Genomic DNA, 19,356 nt, shown 5'->3' on the forward strand with positions numbered 1-19,356 from the left:
AGAAGCCGCACAGTAACCGCACGCCAGTTCGAGAGGCCGCCACTAAGTGGCCATTCGTGAAAAATGCTCTCACTATGATCACTGTGATTACGGTCACCGCATGGTTTTTGGACGGGTGGACTCACGGCGGAAGGAAACTCGGGAGAGGCCCTGACGTCACTCTTTGTGAAGCTAAAGTGGAGCCAGAAGTTGGCGTTGCTCATGGCATTGCTCCGCCTTTTGGGCCAGCTCCCCTCTCTCGTTTAGAATTCTCGCGAAACCACGCCGCGCCGCGCGCAACCGGGCTGCTCGGACGCGCACGCTCCGCAGCAATACTAAACAGTCGTTAGCATGATTACGCCAAAGAGGGCAAAATTTCCCGCGGATATTCCTTCGTCCATTGCCATTGCCGTGGCGCGGTGACGACGAGGAGCACGAGCCGCATGATGCCGGCGAGTTGCCAAATCCTAGCTTTGGAGAAGCCGTCGTGGCTCTGGACCTCCTCCGCAGGTACGTCGCACCTCACAGCGACGCTGACAGCAATACGGCCTTCCAGGCTATTGAGAAACGTGTGGTGATTTCTAGCGAGCGAAAGAAACGGCAAGCCACCATTCTAGATTATTTAAGTCCTAAGCGCACTCTGTGGAAATAAATTGTCTATAGTTGAAGCTGCGCTTTTTTCATTTATTTTCGGAGCTTTCCTCACTGTTGCATTTTCCCGGCTGTTAAGTTTTTTTTCCTCGGTCTGGTGAAAAACGTATGAACGTTTTTCACCGGACTGAATGGTGTACGGTGCTTCTTACGGCGACAGCTACGCTGGATCTTGGGGGTATCGTGACGTCGTCGTCTATAATCTGAAGTGCATTGAATTGTTCTTCACACTCGAACGTCGCGGTGGCGTGCTTTGTTGAGAACGACACACAGGATTCCTGCAAGTTGATAACTGCACCGTTCGCCTGCAAAAAGTTCATTCCAATAATTAAATTCCTTGAGCAATCTGATAGGACAATGAAACTTGCGACGTATGTAAAGTCGCGTGTCATTATTTCGTATTTTCCTCCAATACACTGTTGTCCTCTTGAGGGAGGCGCACGAACCTGCGCGCATTGTTTAACTATGTTTCTGCCTTGTATCAATATTCTAGAACGGGGCGAACTAGTGTTTTGTAAGCCAATAGATGTACTGTTGATGTCGAGCAGATTTGTTGAAGGATGGAGATTTGTTGAAGGATGGTAGGCAGATTGTTCTAGAGAAACTGGCCACCCTGTATACGCAATGCCTCATTACCTCGAGCGTACCGGAATCTTGGAAGAACGCTAACTTAATCCTAATTCATAAGAAAGGGGACGCCAAAGACTTGAAAAATTATAGACCGATCAGCTTAACGTCAGTTGCCTACAAACTATTTACTAAGGTAATCGCAAATCGAATCAGGAACACCTTAGACTTCTGTCAAGCAAAGGACCCGGAAGGATTCCGTAAAGACTACTCAACAATAGACCATATTCACACTATCAATCGGGCGATAGAGAAATGTGCAGAATATAACCAACCCTTATATATAGCTTTCATTGATTATGAGAAAGCGTTTGATTCTGTCGAAACCTCCGCAGTCATGGAGGCATTACGGAATCAGGGTGTAGACGAGCCATATAATAATAATCTTTATTTCCATCGGGATGATGGAGGAGGTTGTGGGTAAAAGCTGCTCGTAAACGGCAGCTTGACAAAGGCCCACAGCCCCCTTCTACAGGGCAACAACAGCAAAGCAAGGAAAGACACACACAAGTATGCATATAATCTCTTCGCAATTTAGCAGAGCCAAAAATAACAGGATCATTTCATAAATGAAATAGAAACAAAGAAAATAGAACAACAATCAATACAATAAGTGCAGAGGGTATAAAGCTGTACAATAAACACAGGATTAAGTATACACATTATAGGAATACAGGTGAAGTTACTAGGAATGTGTGCAGTGAATCTGTCGTAATTCACGTTTAGATATTTCAAGTAGGTCAGTCCCGGATTTTTTGCAGTTGTTTAATAGAGTTGGAAGTGTGAAGGATAATTTTTCCATTGTGTAATTGGTTCGAGGAGTTGGTACAATCCATTCCTCTTTATGACGGGTAGTGTAAAACACAGTGCTCTTTTTCAGTAATGACAATTCATGCAGATATTTAAGATGATTTTTTAGTTCGCGCTGGAATGCAAGTGCCAGCTTATAATTGTAAAGATTGAATACTGGTATTATGCATGCTTTGGAGAAAAGACCTTGCGAGTGACTGTTGTATGGTAGATTAAAAAGTATTCTGATAAGCTTTTTTTGAAGTATAAAGATCCTTTGCAAATTTGTATACGTGGTTGTGCCCCAGACCAAGAAACAATAATTAAGATGAGAGTAAAATAGGGAATTATAAAGCAGGATCTTTACTTGATACGGGAGATATGATCTGTAATGGGAAATAATGCCGACAGCTCGAGCTAACTTAGTGAGAACAGCATCAATGTGACTATCCCATAGCATGTTCTGGGAAAATGTAACACCCAGAATTTTAATATTATTTGTGATTTCTATTGGTGCGCCACCATAACTTAAGCTTACATGAGAATTTAGCTGCCTCGATTTAGGTCTAAATATTACAGCTTTCGTCTTATTAACGTTTATGTTTAGATGGTTTACTACTGACCACGTTTTAAGCTTTGTAAGGAGAGAATTCGCGTCATTGTGTAAAATATGACAGTCTGGAGCAGATAGAAACATACTAGCGTCGTCGGCATACAAAACATATTTAGGTTTAGTAGAGAGGTTAGTGAGATCATTGATGTAAATGTTAAAGAGAAGCGGACCAAGAATGCTGCCCTGAGGAACACCTTTAACTATGGATTTTAAATCAGAACTATACGTTTCGATTTGAACGAACTGCTGTCGAAAACTGAGATATGATTTAATAAGTTCAAGAAAATGACCTCGGATTCCATAAATTTCCAGTTTCTTCAGCAAAGTTAAGTGATGAATACAATCAAATGCTTTAGAAAAGTCGACATAAATACCTAGTACAAAGTTCTTATTTCCAAATTCGGACAAAATAAATTCCTTCTGTTCCAGCAAAGCTAATTCGGTCGATTTGTTCTTCCTAAAGCCATATTGAGCATCTGAAATAAGATTGTGTAAATCAAAGAACGAGCAAAGCTGATAATGGATAAGCTTCTCCAAGCCTTTGGAAAATATGGGTAAGACAGAGATGGGTCGGTAATTATTCATATCATTAGGATCACCCTTTTTGAAAAGCATAGTTACTTTAGCGATTTGCATTCGCTTTGGAAAGCATGCACTTGTTAGGCAAAGGTTAAAAATATGGGTTAAATATGGACATAAGACATCCAACACATATTTCACCGGACGTGTCTGAATTCCTTCAGCGTTGCAACTTGAACTATTATTTAAAGAAGAAAAAACTGACGTAACTTGATCCTCTGTTACAGGGCTTAGAAAAGCAGATGAATTATTTCTAACAGGCATAAAATTGTGAAAATCTACAAGTATACCTTGATCAGAATAATGAAGTAAGTACTCATTAAAGGAATCTGCAAGGGCGCAGCCAGACACTTCACAGTCATTTATTGACAACTTCTCGATTCTAGGTGAAAGTTTCGTGCGTTTAAAAACAGTGTTCAACTTTTTCCATACGAGGTCACTTTTCTTTAAGCAACTGTGGAATTCAGAGTAAATGTAACTAGATCTGCTTTTTTTAACCTCCTTGTTTAATTTATTTCGGCACGCCTTAAATTGCTTTAAGGTATCAGGATCTTTTGTTTTGATAAACTGATGATAAAGCATATTTTTTTCGTTGATTTTCCGGCGCAGTTCTGGAGTTATCCAAGGTTTGCGGATTTTTTTACCTAGCTTAAAAGTTTTTATTGGAAAATGTCGCTTGTAAACCTGCAGGAACTGGTTGATAAATTTTTCATACCCTTCGTCGGCATTTTTTATCTTCATTACCCATGTAAAATCTGACTTAAGTAGTTCAGTCCTGAAGCTGTCTAAATTTGACAGAGTAATAGACTGAAAAAAAATGGGCGGCCGGCTTTTGCATCCTTCTAAATTCTGCTTCTTTACCATAACAAATATCGGAAGATGGTCGCTAAGACCACATGATATAGCTCCTGCTGTGATGTCTGTATTATCAAAATTTGTCACAAAAAGGTCTAGCAGTGTTTTATTGTCTTTCGTAATTCGGGTCGGTAGTGTGATTGCATTATCGCAATCATTTGATGTAAGAAGCATTTTCATGTTTCTTTGTTCGTTAGTGTTTGCTAACATATCTATATTAAAGTCTCCGGCTGACGTGACAGAGTAACCATTTGCAGAAACAAAATCGAGAAACTGCCCGTAAAATGAAAAAAAACTTGACACATTTCCATGTGGGGGCCGGTAACAAACAGAAAACACATGCTTATTTACACGAACTGACAATATTTCAAAGTCATCACATAGCACAGAAAAGGAAGGAAGCAGTTCACACTTTACATTCGGCTTCATCAATAGCATGACTCCACTACCACGACGATTTATCCGATTTAAGCAGAAGGATTGATAACATGAAAACTGAAAGTTATCCTGGTCGTCTTTACACCAAGTTTCGGTTAACATGACAACGTCGAACAAAAAAGAAAAACTAGAGATAAAACAATCCAGTTCTGCTTCCTTGCTGTAAAGTGAGCGAACGTTTAAATGAAGGCATTTTAGTGAATTTTTGTGCTGGTTCGTTGCAACTGCGTTTACATCCTTTGGAAGAAGGTAATTGTCATTAGCCATTTCAAACTCCGACAGCACATTTTATACCCATTCGTTGGACACACTGAAATGTGCTATGACAAATACTGAAAATACTGAAAGATATATATAGCGGCTCCACAGCCACTGTAGTCCTCCATAAAGAAAGCAACAAAATCCCAATAAAGAAAGGCGTCAGGCAGGGAGATACGATCTCTCCAATGCTATTCACAGCGTGTTTGAAGGAGGTGTTAGAGACCTGGATTGGGAAGAATTTGGGATAAAGGTTAATGGAGAATACCTTAGTAACTTGCAATTCGCTGGTGATATTGCCTTGCTTAGTAACTCAGGGAACCAATGCAATGAATGCTCACTGATCTGGAGAGGCAAAGCAGAAGAGTGGGTCTAAAAATTAATCTGCAGAAAACTAAAGTGATGTTTAACAGTCTCGGAAGAGAACAGCAATTTACAATAGGTAGCAGGCACTGGAAGTGGTAAGGGAATACATCTACTTAGGGCAGGTAGTGACGGCGGATCCGGATCATGAGACAGAAATAATCAGAAGAATAAGAATGGGCTGGGGTGTGTTTGGCAGGCATTCTCAGATCATGAACAGCAGGTTGCCATTATCCCTCAAGAGAAAAGTGTATAATAGCTGTGTCTCACCAGTACCACCTACGGGGCAGAAACCTGGAGGCTTACGAAAAGGGTTCTACTTAAAAATTAAGGACGACGCAACGAGCTATGGAAAGAAGAATGATGGGTGTAACATTAAGGGATAAGGTGAAAGCAGATTGGGTGAGGGAACAAATGCGAGTTAATGACATCTTAGTTGAAATCAAGAAAAAGAAATGGGCATGGGCAGGACATGTAATGAGGAGGGAAGATAACCGATGGTCATTATGGGTTACAGGCTGGATTCCAAGGGGGGAAGGGAAGCGTAGCAGGGGGCCACAGAAAGTTAGGTGGGCGGATGAGATTAAGAAGTTTGCAGGGACGACATGGCCACAATTAGTACATGACCGGGGTTGTTGGAGAAGTATGGGAGAGGCCTTTGCCCTGCAGTGGGCGTAACCAGGCTGATGATGATGATGATGATGATGATGATGATGATGTCGAGCATTTTGATACGTGTCTTAGGAAAAGCAACTTGCGGCGGCAGTTTGCTATTACTGTGTCAAGGTGCTTTGGCCAGAAAAGATCCTTTGTTATGTACAAGCCCAGGTAATTGGACTGCGTCTGACAAAAGAGCATTTTCTGCACCATAGTGATACAGTAGTGGCTTCTCTCTTTAATGTTATCCGCATATACACCGTCTTTTCAATATTAATGCACATTTACCATTGTCTACGTCATTAAACTATCTTATTAAAGTCCCTGTTTAACCTGAGTTGGTCTTCTTCAGTTGTTATTTCATCGTACAGCATGCAGTCATCAGCATAAAGCCTGATTTTAACAGAGAGGTTAGTGACAATATCATTTATACGTAACAAAAAGAAAGGGGGCCAAGAACGGATCCCTGTGGGACGCCAGAATTGACGGCAGCTATTTCAGAGGTTGTTTTATTTACAGTAGCAAACTTATGGCAGTGTGTAAGTTAGGCTTTAATCCATGCGCATATTTCTTCATTTATAAACACAGCTCCTAGTTATGAAGCAATTTAACATGAGACACCTTATCAAATGCCGTGCTGAAATCCATGAATATTGTGTATGTTTGTTTCCCTTTGTTTATAGGGCTAGCAAAGTTACCGTATTTACTCGAATCTAGGACGACCCCGATTTTAAGTCGACCCCCTGAAGTCCAAAGCCAACAAAAAATATATATATATTACCTCGAATGTAGGCCAAACAAAAAAAGTGAGGACAGTGTTCACAAAATGCAAACAGCATTTATTGAATCTGAACGAGCAGAGCTCATTCATCGCCGTCGTGGCTGCTAGACTCGTCGCTGTGTTCCTTGTCACTGTCACCTTCAAACAGTGCACTATCTTTGGTACCGTCAAGCGCATTAGATATGCTGCACTTGTTAAAGGTGCGCACGATCAAAGTACCTGGGATGTTGTCCCATGCTGCAGCTACCCAGCCCACCAGCTGCGATAGTGATGCACGTTTGATGCGGCCCGTTGCCGTTAGCATGTGGTCTTCGTCAGTCAACCAGTCCGTGTAATATTTCCACAGACGATCCTTGAAAGGCTTGTTGATGCAGACATCAAGTGGCTGCAACTGGCCCGTCCTGCCGCAAGGTATGACAGCGAGGTCCGTGTTCGCTTGGGCGAGCGCAGCCTTCATGTTGTCGATCAAGTGCCCACGGTAAGAGTTGACGACAAGGAGCGAGTTCTTTGTCAAAAGGGCTTCTGCACACCATCGCCACAAAATCTTAACCCACTCTTCCACCATCGCACCCGTCGTCCACCCGTTCTCATTTGCCCGCACAATGACATTTCTTGGGAAAGTTTCTCGAGCAGGCAGTGTCTTCCTTTTAAATATCATATAAGGAGATAGTTTATGTCCACCAGCTGTGCAGCACAGCATCACAGTTGCGCACTGCTTCTCGTAGCCCGAAGAGCGCACCTTCACCTCCTTGGCACCCTTTTCATTCATGGTGTAATGCCATTGGCATATCAAAATACACAGCCGTCTGGTCGGCGTTGCCGATTTGCCCGAGGTTGTAGCCTGCCGCTTCTCTCTTTCGCAGCACGTAGCGCTGAAAAGCTATCAGCTTTTCTTCGAAATTGCTTGGCAGCTTCTGGGTGATTGAAGTGCGACGTCGGAGGCTGAAGCCGAAGCACTTCATGGATTTCTGAAGCCAGCCCCGGCTGGCTTTGAAATCCTGTGACGTTAGGCCTCGCTCCCTCGAAAGTTCCCTAGCTTTCGCTTGGAACACTTCTGTTGTCACTGGTAGGGCAGCTGCTCTCTGCCTCCGAACAAAGTCAGCCAAAACTGTCTCCACTTCGTGGTGACGGCCTTCCTTTGGTCCGCTAAATGCCATCCTCGTCGCGACACACACAAAAAGCTGCTGTCGTTGTCCCCTCCAACGACGGACGTTGTTCTCATCGACGCCAAAGTCCCGCCCGGCTTGGAGGTTCGACGATACCTCTGCGGATATCACAACTTTTTGCTTGAAAGTGGCACTGTATTGGCATCCCTGCTTGGTGCCATCGCGATAACACCACGCCTCACACCAATACGGCCGACACAACAGAGGTCAGAATGATGACCTCGCTTGTGTGCGGTTTGTTACTGGCACGGCTAGTAGCGACTGCGATACTGACTTTTCTAGATGGCACTAGCTATGAACCACGTTTAGCAGTTTCAATGAAAAACTGGCGCGTTTTTTAAAATCCTCGAATCTAAGCTGACCCTAGAGTTTGGAATATGATTATTTGAAAAAAACTATCGGCCTAGATTCGAACAAATACGGTATGTATGATTTCAACTAGTTGAGCAGTCGTTGAAAGGCCACTTCTAAAACCATGCTGCATGTTTGTTAAAACGTCAAGTTCATCTAAAAAAACAGTTATGTGTTTAATAATTATATGTTCTAAGAGCTTACAAGATGTTGTTAATGAAATTGGTCTGTAATTTTCGATCGAAGATTTATCCCCAGATTTATGCAAAGGCTTTAGCTTGTTGATTGACCTCGTGAATAGAATGTACAGGTATTTTGCAGACCATTCAGCATAATGCTTTAGAAAACAGTTTGGAATATCACCTGGCCCTGGAGGTTTTTTAATGTCAAGATTTAACAATAAATTTAGAATGTCGTGTTCCGTAATAACAATGTCAGAAAGGGAAGGCAGTTCAGCAGAAAGCATGGTAAACAGCCGTCATCACTTGTGAATACACTCTTAAAATGGTTATTAATGTCAGAGCACGCTTTTTCTCATCCCACACACATTCGCCATTTATAAGAAAGGTGTCAAAGAGGCCGGTGTCACAATCCTCCAGAATTTTTCAGGAGATGATCTGATAAAGTCGTGTAGTAATGTGCTGTGATAGCGCTCTTCGAGTATTTTTCCTTTAAGTGTTTCAGTTAAGTTATCAATAGCGGTTTTTAGTTCACCGTCCTTCACTTTGGCGCGTTTTCTTTTTAATCACTTAAGTTTCCGCCTCATTTATAACGTCTCCCGCGAAATCCATGGATTATGGTGCTTGGACTGGTTCAATATTTTAGGAACAAAACGTTCCACGTAATGAGTAATGAGGCACTTGAAAAAAAGCCAGAGGTTGTTTGCACTACAATCAAGGCCTTAAAAGCGATCGTAATTAAAAGCTAGCACATCTATTATACAGTCACCATGAGCTCTCAAAAAATTTGGAAATGTTTGAACCTTATTGCTTCGATTGATTGAAGTCCTTTTTAGCGTCCGGACAACTGCCTTATGATCAGAAATACCCGATGTTACTGTACATGAAATGCTGTCTTTTATGGCGCCACTCACAAAAAACAAATCAAGAATGGATGCTGAATCATTTCTGATTCTTGTGAAATCCTTAACAATTTATAGTAAATCCAAGTTAAAAGCTAGATTGGTCACAACACTTTCCGCACTCTCAACTGAATACGAAGAAAAAGCATCCCAGTTGATATTTGGCAAGTTGAAGTCTCCGGTTAGTATTAATTTATCATCTCACGTTTCATATGAATGCATATAAGTTGATAAGCGCTCCAAGTTATCAACAGAAGAGTTAGGAGCTCTGTACACAGTTCCAAGGATATATCTGAAATTATTCACGTATAATCTACAAAATATGCTTTCTACATTCGGAACATGAGGCATTGTCTGCAGCATAATGGAAGATTTGTACAGTACAGCAATACCTCCCCTTCTTCTGTCCCGGTCCCTACGTAACGCTTTAAAATTATTTGGTATGTATTCACTGTCATGTATATCATTGCTTAATCAGGTTTCGGTTAGTACGGCTACGTCAGGGTCTAGTGTAAAAAGCATGCTCTCAAGCTGGGCAGTCTTATTCATGACACTGTGGCAATTCATGTTCAGAATTATGAAGGGCCTACTGCTCATCTTGTGAATTCATTTCTTTTTAGTAAGTTTGAAGCGCTTGCCGTCCATGCTTAGCTTATCAAAAATCAACTTCACCTTAGCATTATTTTCTTTTTCCTGTATTGCGGTGAAACTGCTGCGGTGTGCAGCTATATACTGTTCTCGATCGTGTGTGCCTCATGCATTTTCTTGTTTACATGAGATCTAGCGGTTGGAAAACATATCATACGATTGCAGTTTGGCGACATACTGAACATTGGTGCCGAAAAATTGTGTTTTCCGGGAACGTATAAATAACTCTGTTGGGCCATTTTTTTTTGTGTTCTCGATTGCAAACGTTGGCGCCAGGAAAACGAGGTTATACTGTATTAGGTCAAGGATGTTCCCAGTCTCTTACATAATGTGCATTGGTTCTGAGACCAACTGACTGAGGTTTAAGTTTAAACATACATCAATGAAGTTCTTGGCCTCTACATGACATGTTAATAAGAATGTACCTAGATTCTGCCAATCAATTTTTGCTTAAAGTCACTGAAAAGGACAATGTGTGCATTTGGGTCAGTAGCAACAAGCTGTTTTAGGCAATTCTTCAGATGTCGACAGTAGTCTGGATTAGTCTGTGGTGGTCTATAGCAAACGCCAAGGAGCACCGTTACGGTGAGGCTTGACAGATGAGCCACAATGATTCATTGTTGGATGTGACATGTACAACAGAACATGGTATACCTCGGTGAATTGCAACAAGAAGTCGGTTATTGTTTTATCAGTAGTAATTGACTGGTATTTGAGGCTCTGTACTTGGATAATTAACTTGTCTTGGCCTACAGCTGTTTTCTGAAGCTCTGCCAGCACAGCATCATTTCCGTTAGGACCGAGGTTAGTTTCACTCTCTCCCATTAACATGAGCAAAGAATTAATAACACAAGCACACTCAGTGGCAATGGCAACACAGCACCGTGGGCTGAAGAGCTGCACCAAAACATCATTGCTTGATTTTTTGGCAAACAGGGTATAGGGTTTACTAACCTGCATTGCAAAGATTAACAGGTTAAATAACTGCTTTGAGGTGCAGTCACCGAGCCCACGGTGCGGTGCTGGTGCTGAGAGCACTTTTATGTCCGCTAATACTGTTAATATCGATGACGATGTGGCCGTCGTTGCTGCCTTTGATTCCGTTAACCACTGTTCCCCTGGTGGCACGGTCATCCCAGGTAAATAGTCCACGAGTGGCAGCTGGTAGTATCCTGATGCCGCTTCGGAGCATGGCAGTGCTCACTGCAGTGACGCACCAGTAGGGATGCGCGCCGAGGTCAACAGTAGCACACTGGCAAACAACCGAACAATCGTCTGCATAGCAAAGGTCAGCGGTATAGATGGCTAAATTGAGGTGCAGTCAACGAGTCTGATGATGCACCGGTAGAGATTCGCACCGAGGTGAACAGTAGCAGACTGGCGAACACCTGGACTATTGCCTGCATTGCAAAGATTAGTGAGCTAGATGGCTGCATTTACGATAGTTTATCGGAAAGACATACTGGCATTCATCTCTCGTTTACGTTGTGTCTTGTGGTGAAACGCTTAGCCTGGAACATTCTTATGTAACACCAGTAAACCACTCATTGGTAGGCATACTCTCTAAAGTATATTAAACTCATATTTAATTTGTTACTGAATCTCTGTGAGTTTCGGTGAATGAAGCTAGCCGAGTACAGAAAACAAGTTACTAGCACAAATGAGTTTGTAATAAATTTTTGGTGCCATCAAATTTTTCCGGGAACCTTTGATAAAAAATAATTGCATTATTGTTATGCTATGGCATAACGTTGGTTTGAATTAGGTGACGGTTTGACATTCTATTCCGGGCTTGTGGCGCTATGATGCAAGGGCGAAGCAATGGTAGTGCAGTAGCTACAGTAAGGCAGGATTAGCAGAATGCCATTAGCGAGTGGCACATCTTTTTTTGATGCTTCTCCGTTGTGAACACAAAAGACTGTGGAGCTGATTAGCTTTTAGCACAAAGGCCCATGTGAGAATGCCACTGTGTTCAGTCCACTGATCAGGAGGCAACTTACGCAAGTGTGTATGCATACAGCATATTTAACAGATTTTTAAAAAATTGCATCATGAAACTGCACAGTGCGCTGTAGGGGATGGGGCTCTGGATTCATTTGGACCATCTGTTGCACCTTAACGTGCACCTAAGTAGATCTAAATACAAAAAAATTTTTGGCATTCTCTCCACTGCAGCTTAGAATCGAACCACTGTGGAGGCAGTGCGGCGGGTCTTGAGGCCAGAAATGGCTAGGCACAGTGCAAGCACCCTCTGTGTGTAGAGAGTGTACTAGCCAGTGAAGAGGTCCTGCAATTCATGTGTGTCCTGAGGGAGTGCCCCAGTGTTGTGCTCATTCTGAGAGCTGCTGTCTGTCGCGACCAGGTCCACAAGGGCGGCGTGTTCCTGGGTGCCACTGACTCTGCAGTGCCCTGTGCCCAGCTGATCTACTTGGCCACAGTGCTCGATGACAAACTGAAAGAACAGAAAAGGCGGGTAAGGCTTACACTTTCCCGCAAGCAGACTCTATGGTGCAAGCTCTGTCACCATTGGGCCAGCAATTGTGTTGTTGAGTGTTGTTAACTAGCATAGTGGTGTAACATAGGCAGGTATAAGACACCATTGAAGTTTGTTGGATATCAAAGAAGGTGAAATAAAATTAGGGCAAAACCACAGGTAACTCAAAATCAATTAATGATGCCTTGTTCTTGTTTACATAGTGATGACTCTTCACTCGTTTGCTTTATGTTATCTGAAGAAAAAAAGAAAGTGCATCAAACAATTTGCAGACAATTTTGTTGAAATTTACAGACCTGCTGACCCTAGTTACTATGGGACACCTCGCATTGACTGCTCAGGGAATAACTGGCCGTGGCACGGTACAAACTCTTGTGCACATGCTCTTAATGCCCAGTGGTCACAGCTAGCCTGGCGTTGTAAACCTTCAATGTTGTGGTCTTCACGTCTTTCTTGGAGGCCATGGCTAAGTCCAAGAACCCACGTTCTCACATTACACGGGCACATTAGCTGCCGTTTACTGCCGTTAGCTCAGTTACAGAAAAAAATAAGAAGTTAAACACATTTGTATATGCAGCTGCTGCAGCTTACAGAGTAACTGCTATTAGGTGTTGCTGTGTCAGTAGTTGATGGAAATTTTGCACCATATCTGTCACATTTATGACCACATCTATACCTTGCATATGACCATATAGTCTCCACAACTTGCCCAAGGATCAAACAGTTGCTGTGGAGGAATTAGAGTTAACTGAAACTTTGCACCAATATAGTGCACAATATGGAAAGACTGAAGAGGTTTCCATAAGTTAGCTGCTGTAATAATAACTAGCATAGGTACTTACTGATGTTACCATCTTTTCCTAACAAGTGCCTCCATATATATCCTGAAACTGTGTTTGCGACTTGTAGACAGAGGAGTAAAGGCTATATCTTGGAGCACGTCCAATTGAGTGCCTGTACATACCAACTGAGGTTTGCAAAAGTAGGTCATACACTGAGAAGTAATTAACTGTGAACAAAATTAGTGCTAGGTTAACTAACGCAGAAGAGCGACAAAGGTCCAGGAGCAGAAAGACAACTAACTTTATTGCCAAGAACGGCTTGTTCTTATACAGAAAACGCTATGACGTCACAGCGTCGTGTGGCGTCACTATATCAGACCATAGTTAGACATCACTAGACGTCACACACAAAGCTTGCGCTACGACATTCCTTCCCACTTAGATTAAGTCCGCACTTCACTTCCTAAAGTCCTCATGTCTAAACATATCCGGTGGACTTCGCGCACAGCCGCTTCGTCGAGGCATAACTTCGGGCTTGCTTGGAACTTCTGTGCTCTGCTTTGCTGGAGATGTGTCCTTGTGTGAAGTCGTTGTTGTTGCCGTAGTTGGAGGGTCGGTTGAAGCCCGAGGAGTTAGACTCTGCATAGAGTCCCGTTATGCAGATTCAACGGGTTCTGTGGCGGCCATCGGGAGTCTTGTAGGGGTGACTACGGGATCTGTATGTGGCAGTTGTTGCGGCTCAGCCAGGCGCCTTGTGTCGGGAAGTAGCTGCAATGGTTCAGCTGAGACAGGTCTTGCAAAGGAGTGATGCAAATGGTCAGCATGCACAAAGCGCACTTCACCCGCCACATTCACAAGATATGTCACTGGGCTTACAATCTGAGTAACTACGCCGTCTTCCCAAGCCACATTTTCACCACGAACGCATTTAACAAGCACTTTGTCACTCACTAAGAATCCACGTTCAGTACCCCGGTGCTTATCTTTCTGCCGCTTGCTGTTCAGCTGTTTGTTGAGCATATCTTGCTTAAGATCGGGTTTGAGTAATGACAACTTGGTCTTAGGTTGCCTCTTTAAGAAGAGCTGCGCAGGAGTGCTGCCTGTCACACTATGTGGCGTGTTCCGATAGCTCATCAAAAAGCTGTCTAACCTGGTTTGCACCGATGCTTGGTTTTGCGAGACATCTGATAGCAGCTGTTTCAGCAATGCGCGCTTCGTTGTTTGGACTAGACGTTCGGCTGCCCCGTTCGAAATTGGGTGATAGGGCAGCGCTCTTGTACGTTTTATGTTATTCTTAGCCAAGAAGTCTTCGAACTCTTTTGATACAAATTGCGGCCCATTATCACTCACAATTTCGTCGGGAAATCCGTACGCCGTGAAGACACTTCGAAGTTTGGAAATCGTTTGTCTTGTGACGGTTGAGGTCAATAGCCATACTTCAATCCACTTAGAATAGGTGTCCACTAAGACTAGAAAGTTAAACTGTCCTTTCATAGCAAAGTCAACATGCAGCCTTTGCCAAACCTTGGACGGATAAGGCCAAGGGTGTAGTGGTACAGGCTGCACAGCTGGTTGCGCGGCTTGGCAGACCCGACAGGTTCGTACGTAATTTTCTACTGTTTTATCAAGACCTGGCCACCAAATGAAGCCTCTAGTCAGCATTTTCATCCTTGAGGTGCCTGGGTGGTCCTCATGTAGCAAGGACAACACAGCCGGTTGCAATGCCTCGGGCACGATCACCGTTGTGCCCCACGTGACACAACTTTGCTCGAGTGATAGCTCTAGACGTCTAACGTAGTATGGCTGGAGCTCGTTAGGCACTTCTGAAGGCCAACCATATCGCGTGTACTCGACCACTCCGCACAGTTTGCCATCCCGTGCAGTGGCCTTAGCTACGTCAGAAGAGTTCAACGGAGTGCTTTCGAACACGGAAAAGCATTCCGAACTCTCAGATTTGGGACAAGACGGTAGAGGTAGATTGGTAAAACTGTACTCTGCCCTTCATAGGTCGCGGTTACATTGCATTGCCCTATGACATCCATTTTCTCGCCTGTGTACGTCTTTAGAACAACCCGAGTTGGTTCAGAATGCACATGTGGAAACTTCTCTTTGTACACACTTTCAGGTACAACAGTCACTGCAGCCCCCGTGTCCACCTGCATTGACACTTTCTGGCCCTCCACGTTTACAGTCACCACATAACCGTTCTTCACAGATGTGTTAACTGTGCAGTTGTGTCAACTGTGCTCGTCTTCGTCTGACGATTCCATTACTGCATGTGCCTTCAGCTCACTTTTGCTCATTTGACACATGTTTTGAAGGTGTCCAACTTTTGAACATAGCTTGCATGAGTAGTTTTTATACCAGCAATGTTCTGGCGCGTGTGTCTTGCCACAGTGGTAACATTTTTGTTTCTTGGTCTTGTTTCGCTCCGAGCATTTATCCTTCGCTTGGTCACGGTCGCTGCGCTGATGCTCGTTAGTTTTCATTTCCACTGCGTTTATGCTCTCCGCCCGGCTTCCTGCTTTTATTGCGGCTGTTTGTTTCGCGGCCAATTCGCTGTCAAGAGCTATTTTGCATGCCCTTTCAAACGTGAGTGCGTCAGCCGTGAACGCCTTCTGCGTTTCTTCACTTCGGATCCCAGCTACCAATCTGTCGCGTAGAGCGTCCAGGAAAAATGGCCTGAAGTTACATTTGCGGGCTAGGTGCTTCAACTCTACTACGAAGCCTTCGACACTTTCGTAGTCAAGTTGCACTCGGCGGTTGAATTTGCACCTTTCTGCAATTACAGATGTCTTCGGGCTGTAGTGGCTTTGCAAGAGCTCCTTTACTTCCGCGAAGGTCTTATCTCCTGGTAGGAATGGAACAACCAAGTTTTTGAGAATTTCATATGCTTCTGCACCAATTACTGTCAAGAAAACAGAGTTTCTTCACTTCCGCTATCTCGTTTGCCCTGACGTAATGCTCAAATCGTTTGACATAAGATTCAAAGTTCTGAACCTTAGGGTCGTACTCGTCTAGTCTGCCGAGCCGGGACATGGCTTGTTAGGAGAAGTAAATGTGTTACTTGTCTGAATTCCGGATCTCTTGCTGGCCTATGGTAGCAACGCCTCCGGTAGTAGCGTGGCCTCGTTGAGCCGCCGCATCTTCGTTGATGGTGTCCAGTAGACCAGGTCACGGTGATCCCATCCTCGTCGCCAGATGAACTAACGCAGAAGAGCGACAACGGTCCAGGAGCAGAAAGGCAACTAACTTTATTGCCAAAAACGGCTTGTTCTTATACAGAAAACGCTATGATGTCACAGGGCCGTGTGGCGTCACTATATCAGAACATAGTTAGATATCGCAAGACGTCACACACAAAGCTTGCGCTACGACACTAGGTACATTGTGGGTCTCATTTGTGGTCTTGGGACAAAAGAATGACTACACAGTAGTGCAGACAATCGCAAGGCATTTATTGCACCTTTCGTACACCAATGCCAGCTAGCTGAATTGCTGCCGATAGAACATGCCAATAGGCAGTGATGAATCGAGGAAGTCCAACTCACCACAACAGGCTATTGAACGAATATGTTCACCCCCCCATGCTGCACATTAATGCCTAATTGTTCACCTGTACAGTCACACAAACAGTGGCACGTTTGAATGATCGAGTTCATCCAACCCAGTCAACATTGTCAAAGGCTGAAGATGCTGCAAGAAAGCAGATGGCCAGGGCAGCACAACACAAGAAATTTGATAACTGGAAATCTTGAAGACACCTCTATTATTTAAGTGTAGCAGCAAGTTTCAGGCAGCAATCAATTCTGTCCATTGACAATTTAGTTGCAACACATTTCCTGCATCTTCCGAATCACGAAAAGCATTCAGCTTCAGAATTGATGCACAATTTGCAGTACTTCAGCAAGTTCTGTCAAGTTTTACTAAATGTAGACTCCGTGTGAGATTTCTCTGCTGGAATGTCAGACACGAAAACAAGTACTATTTCACGTTTAATGTAACTGTATAGCTCCTGTCCAGATAATTAACCCTTTGAGGGTCGAATTATTTCGAAAAAAACTTTCCCAGGTGGTCAAATTATTTTATTGCAGATCTTGAATGTACAAGATATATAAAGTCGGGAATAAATAGTTAAATAAAATTAGGAACAGTATTTTGGTGTCGGCATCACTCAGAACTGCAAATTCTTCAATAGTATTTCAGAGTGTGGTACTCCTTGAAACACGGGTCTCTGCACAGCGCCTTATCGCAGTCTGCACACCTAAAATGCGTGTATGTTCTTCTCTTGGAGCAACAAGTTGTGTTGGCGCACACATGACATCTCTGCGTGCGGCTGCCTTGGGCAGAGGTCTGAGGCACCCTCTCGCTTAAGCGTGTTGCCGCAGAGAGCGAGAATACCTCGTGAGTGGCGGTGATAAACAAGCTAAGAGCAGCGCCAATCAAGATAGAAATCAACTTCCACCGCCCCTGCAAGAGAGTGCCAACAACGAGAAAATTGACGTTCCGCATGCCTCCATTGCGATCACGTGGCGAAACCGAAACTGCAAAAGGGATGTTGCCGCAGTCTGCGCGGCGCGCTGAAGCTAGAAATCAGTTCTGTTTATCTCCTCAAGAAGGTAGCACAAATTTCAAACGCTTCTTGTAAGTCCTAAGAGGTGGCAGCACCTCCCAGTGAGCACACATCGTCATTACGGTGCGAAATTTCAAACGGAGGGCCGAAACCGTACCCCTACGACAAAGACCTTGCGGGACAGAAAACCGCCACCGTACATGTACGGCAAAAACCTTCAAAGGGTAAAATATTATGCCTGGTGTAAAGCATCGTGAAAAACAATGGATGTAGTGAACCCGTTAATGACGGCATACTGACGCTGGAAGAAAATGCGCAGCCACGTACCTTCCAACTCATTTTGCTAAAACCACCGATGTGAATTTAAAAAAATTGTGTTTTAAAGGCAAGTTGTTCTTTACTAGCTTAGCCTCAATTACTCGGCGAATGAGTTGAGGCAAAAGAGCATGGCTAGGGAGGAGGGTAACATGTAATCGCCTATATCTCTCTTAATATGAGACACTTCACTTAAATTGTGGCATGAATGTTTTGCTGTAGTTGTACCTGATGTGTCTACAGAATTCGTGCAAACTTTTTCAGATACCCTCTGAATTTGATGGGGTTTACTGTATTTGTACTGTTCAATAAAACACTTGGCATTGTTGTTTACCTGCTTTGTCCAGACTTTTAGTTGCCTACAGACATAGAAAATGGTCTATATATCTCCTCGATGGCAAGGTGGCCATGCAGTGGTGTGTTGTTTTTTTTTCCTTTTTTTTTTACCCACCACAGTGGCTATGGCATTCTGCTGTTGAGCGTGGGCCCAGTTCTCGACCCCTGCGGCCGCATTTCGAGCAGGCTGAAATGCAACAAATGCTTGTTTCGTGTACTTGGGTTTCTATGCACACTCGGCGACAAAAGTTTACGGACCACGGGATCTCTGAAAACGTTCAATTCCTGAGCAGCCTGTAGCTGTAGCCATTAAAACTGTATACGACAATTTTGGTAGCATATTCTAGTCGAGGCCCAAAATGCAAATACCGGACTTCATTGTGATGTTACGGAGATATTCAGCTTTTTCTCAGATCTCGTGCCCCGCAATATTTTGTCACTGTGTGTGCGTTAAAGAACTCCAAGTGGTCAAAATAAATTTGGAGCCTTCCACCGCGGCTTTACTCCTAGCCCACTGTGCAGTTTTGAGATGTTAGATCCTGCAATTTAATTTTTAAAAGCTTTATGAACTAGGCAAGCACATATGCTGTGTGTTCTATTGAATTCTATGAACCAAGAAATGCAGCTTTTCTGCAAAACTTGATCAAACACGAAGCAACTGTAGACAGAAAATGTTCTTTTGAATTTATTACAATGCAGGCCACTGTAGAGCAACTGCCCTGGCTTGTTGGCAACTGTGAGTTTGACTATAGAACCAACACAGAGTGAACTGCTCAACTACAATGCTTGCTGTTGAGGGTGACCATGTGAGTCCTCTCTGTATGCTGTGTTATGTTGCGTTGTTGAAGAGAGTTGGACACGGGACCAGCCGAGTCTAGAGCAGTACTGGAATTGTCTTTGTTCAGGGCTTACAGATTCAGGATGCGCAACATAGCTGGTGCAAGCTGTCAGTCAAGTCGAAAGACGATGCATAGACAATACTGCTGTGCCTACACAGTCTGGTAGATTTTTGCTTCATAA

At 43.6% G+C, this 19,356-nt stretch overlaps 1 protein-coding gene across 5 annotated transcripts in view; it reads left to right on the forward strand.

The window, feature by feature from the left end:
• LOC126535663 (glutaminyl-peptide cyclotransferase-like) overlaps window positions 1-19,356 on the forward strand; it is a 107,982-nt gene that overhangs the window by 39,574 nt on the left and 49,052 nt on the right. For all 5 annotated transcript variants that reach the window (XM_072289175.1, XM_050182472.3, XM_072289174.1 and 2 more), the window contains one exon: window positions 12,199-12,309. In XM_072289175.1, coding sequence (XP_072145276.1) covers window positions 12,199-12,309 — 111 coding nt within the window. The remainder of the gene's footprint in view (window positions 1-12,198; window positions 12,310-19,356) is intronic.

Source organism: Dermacentor andersoni, chromosome 7 (assembly GCF_023375885.2).
Source record: "Dermacentor andersoni chromosome 7, qqDerAnde1_hic_scaffold, whole genome shotgun sequence".
Taxonomy (NCBI): Eukaryota; Metazoa; Arthropoda; class Arachnida; order Ixodida; family Ixodidae; genus Dermacentor; species Dermacentor andersoni.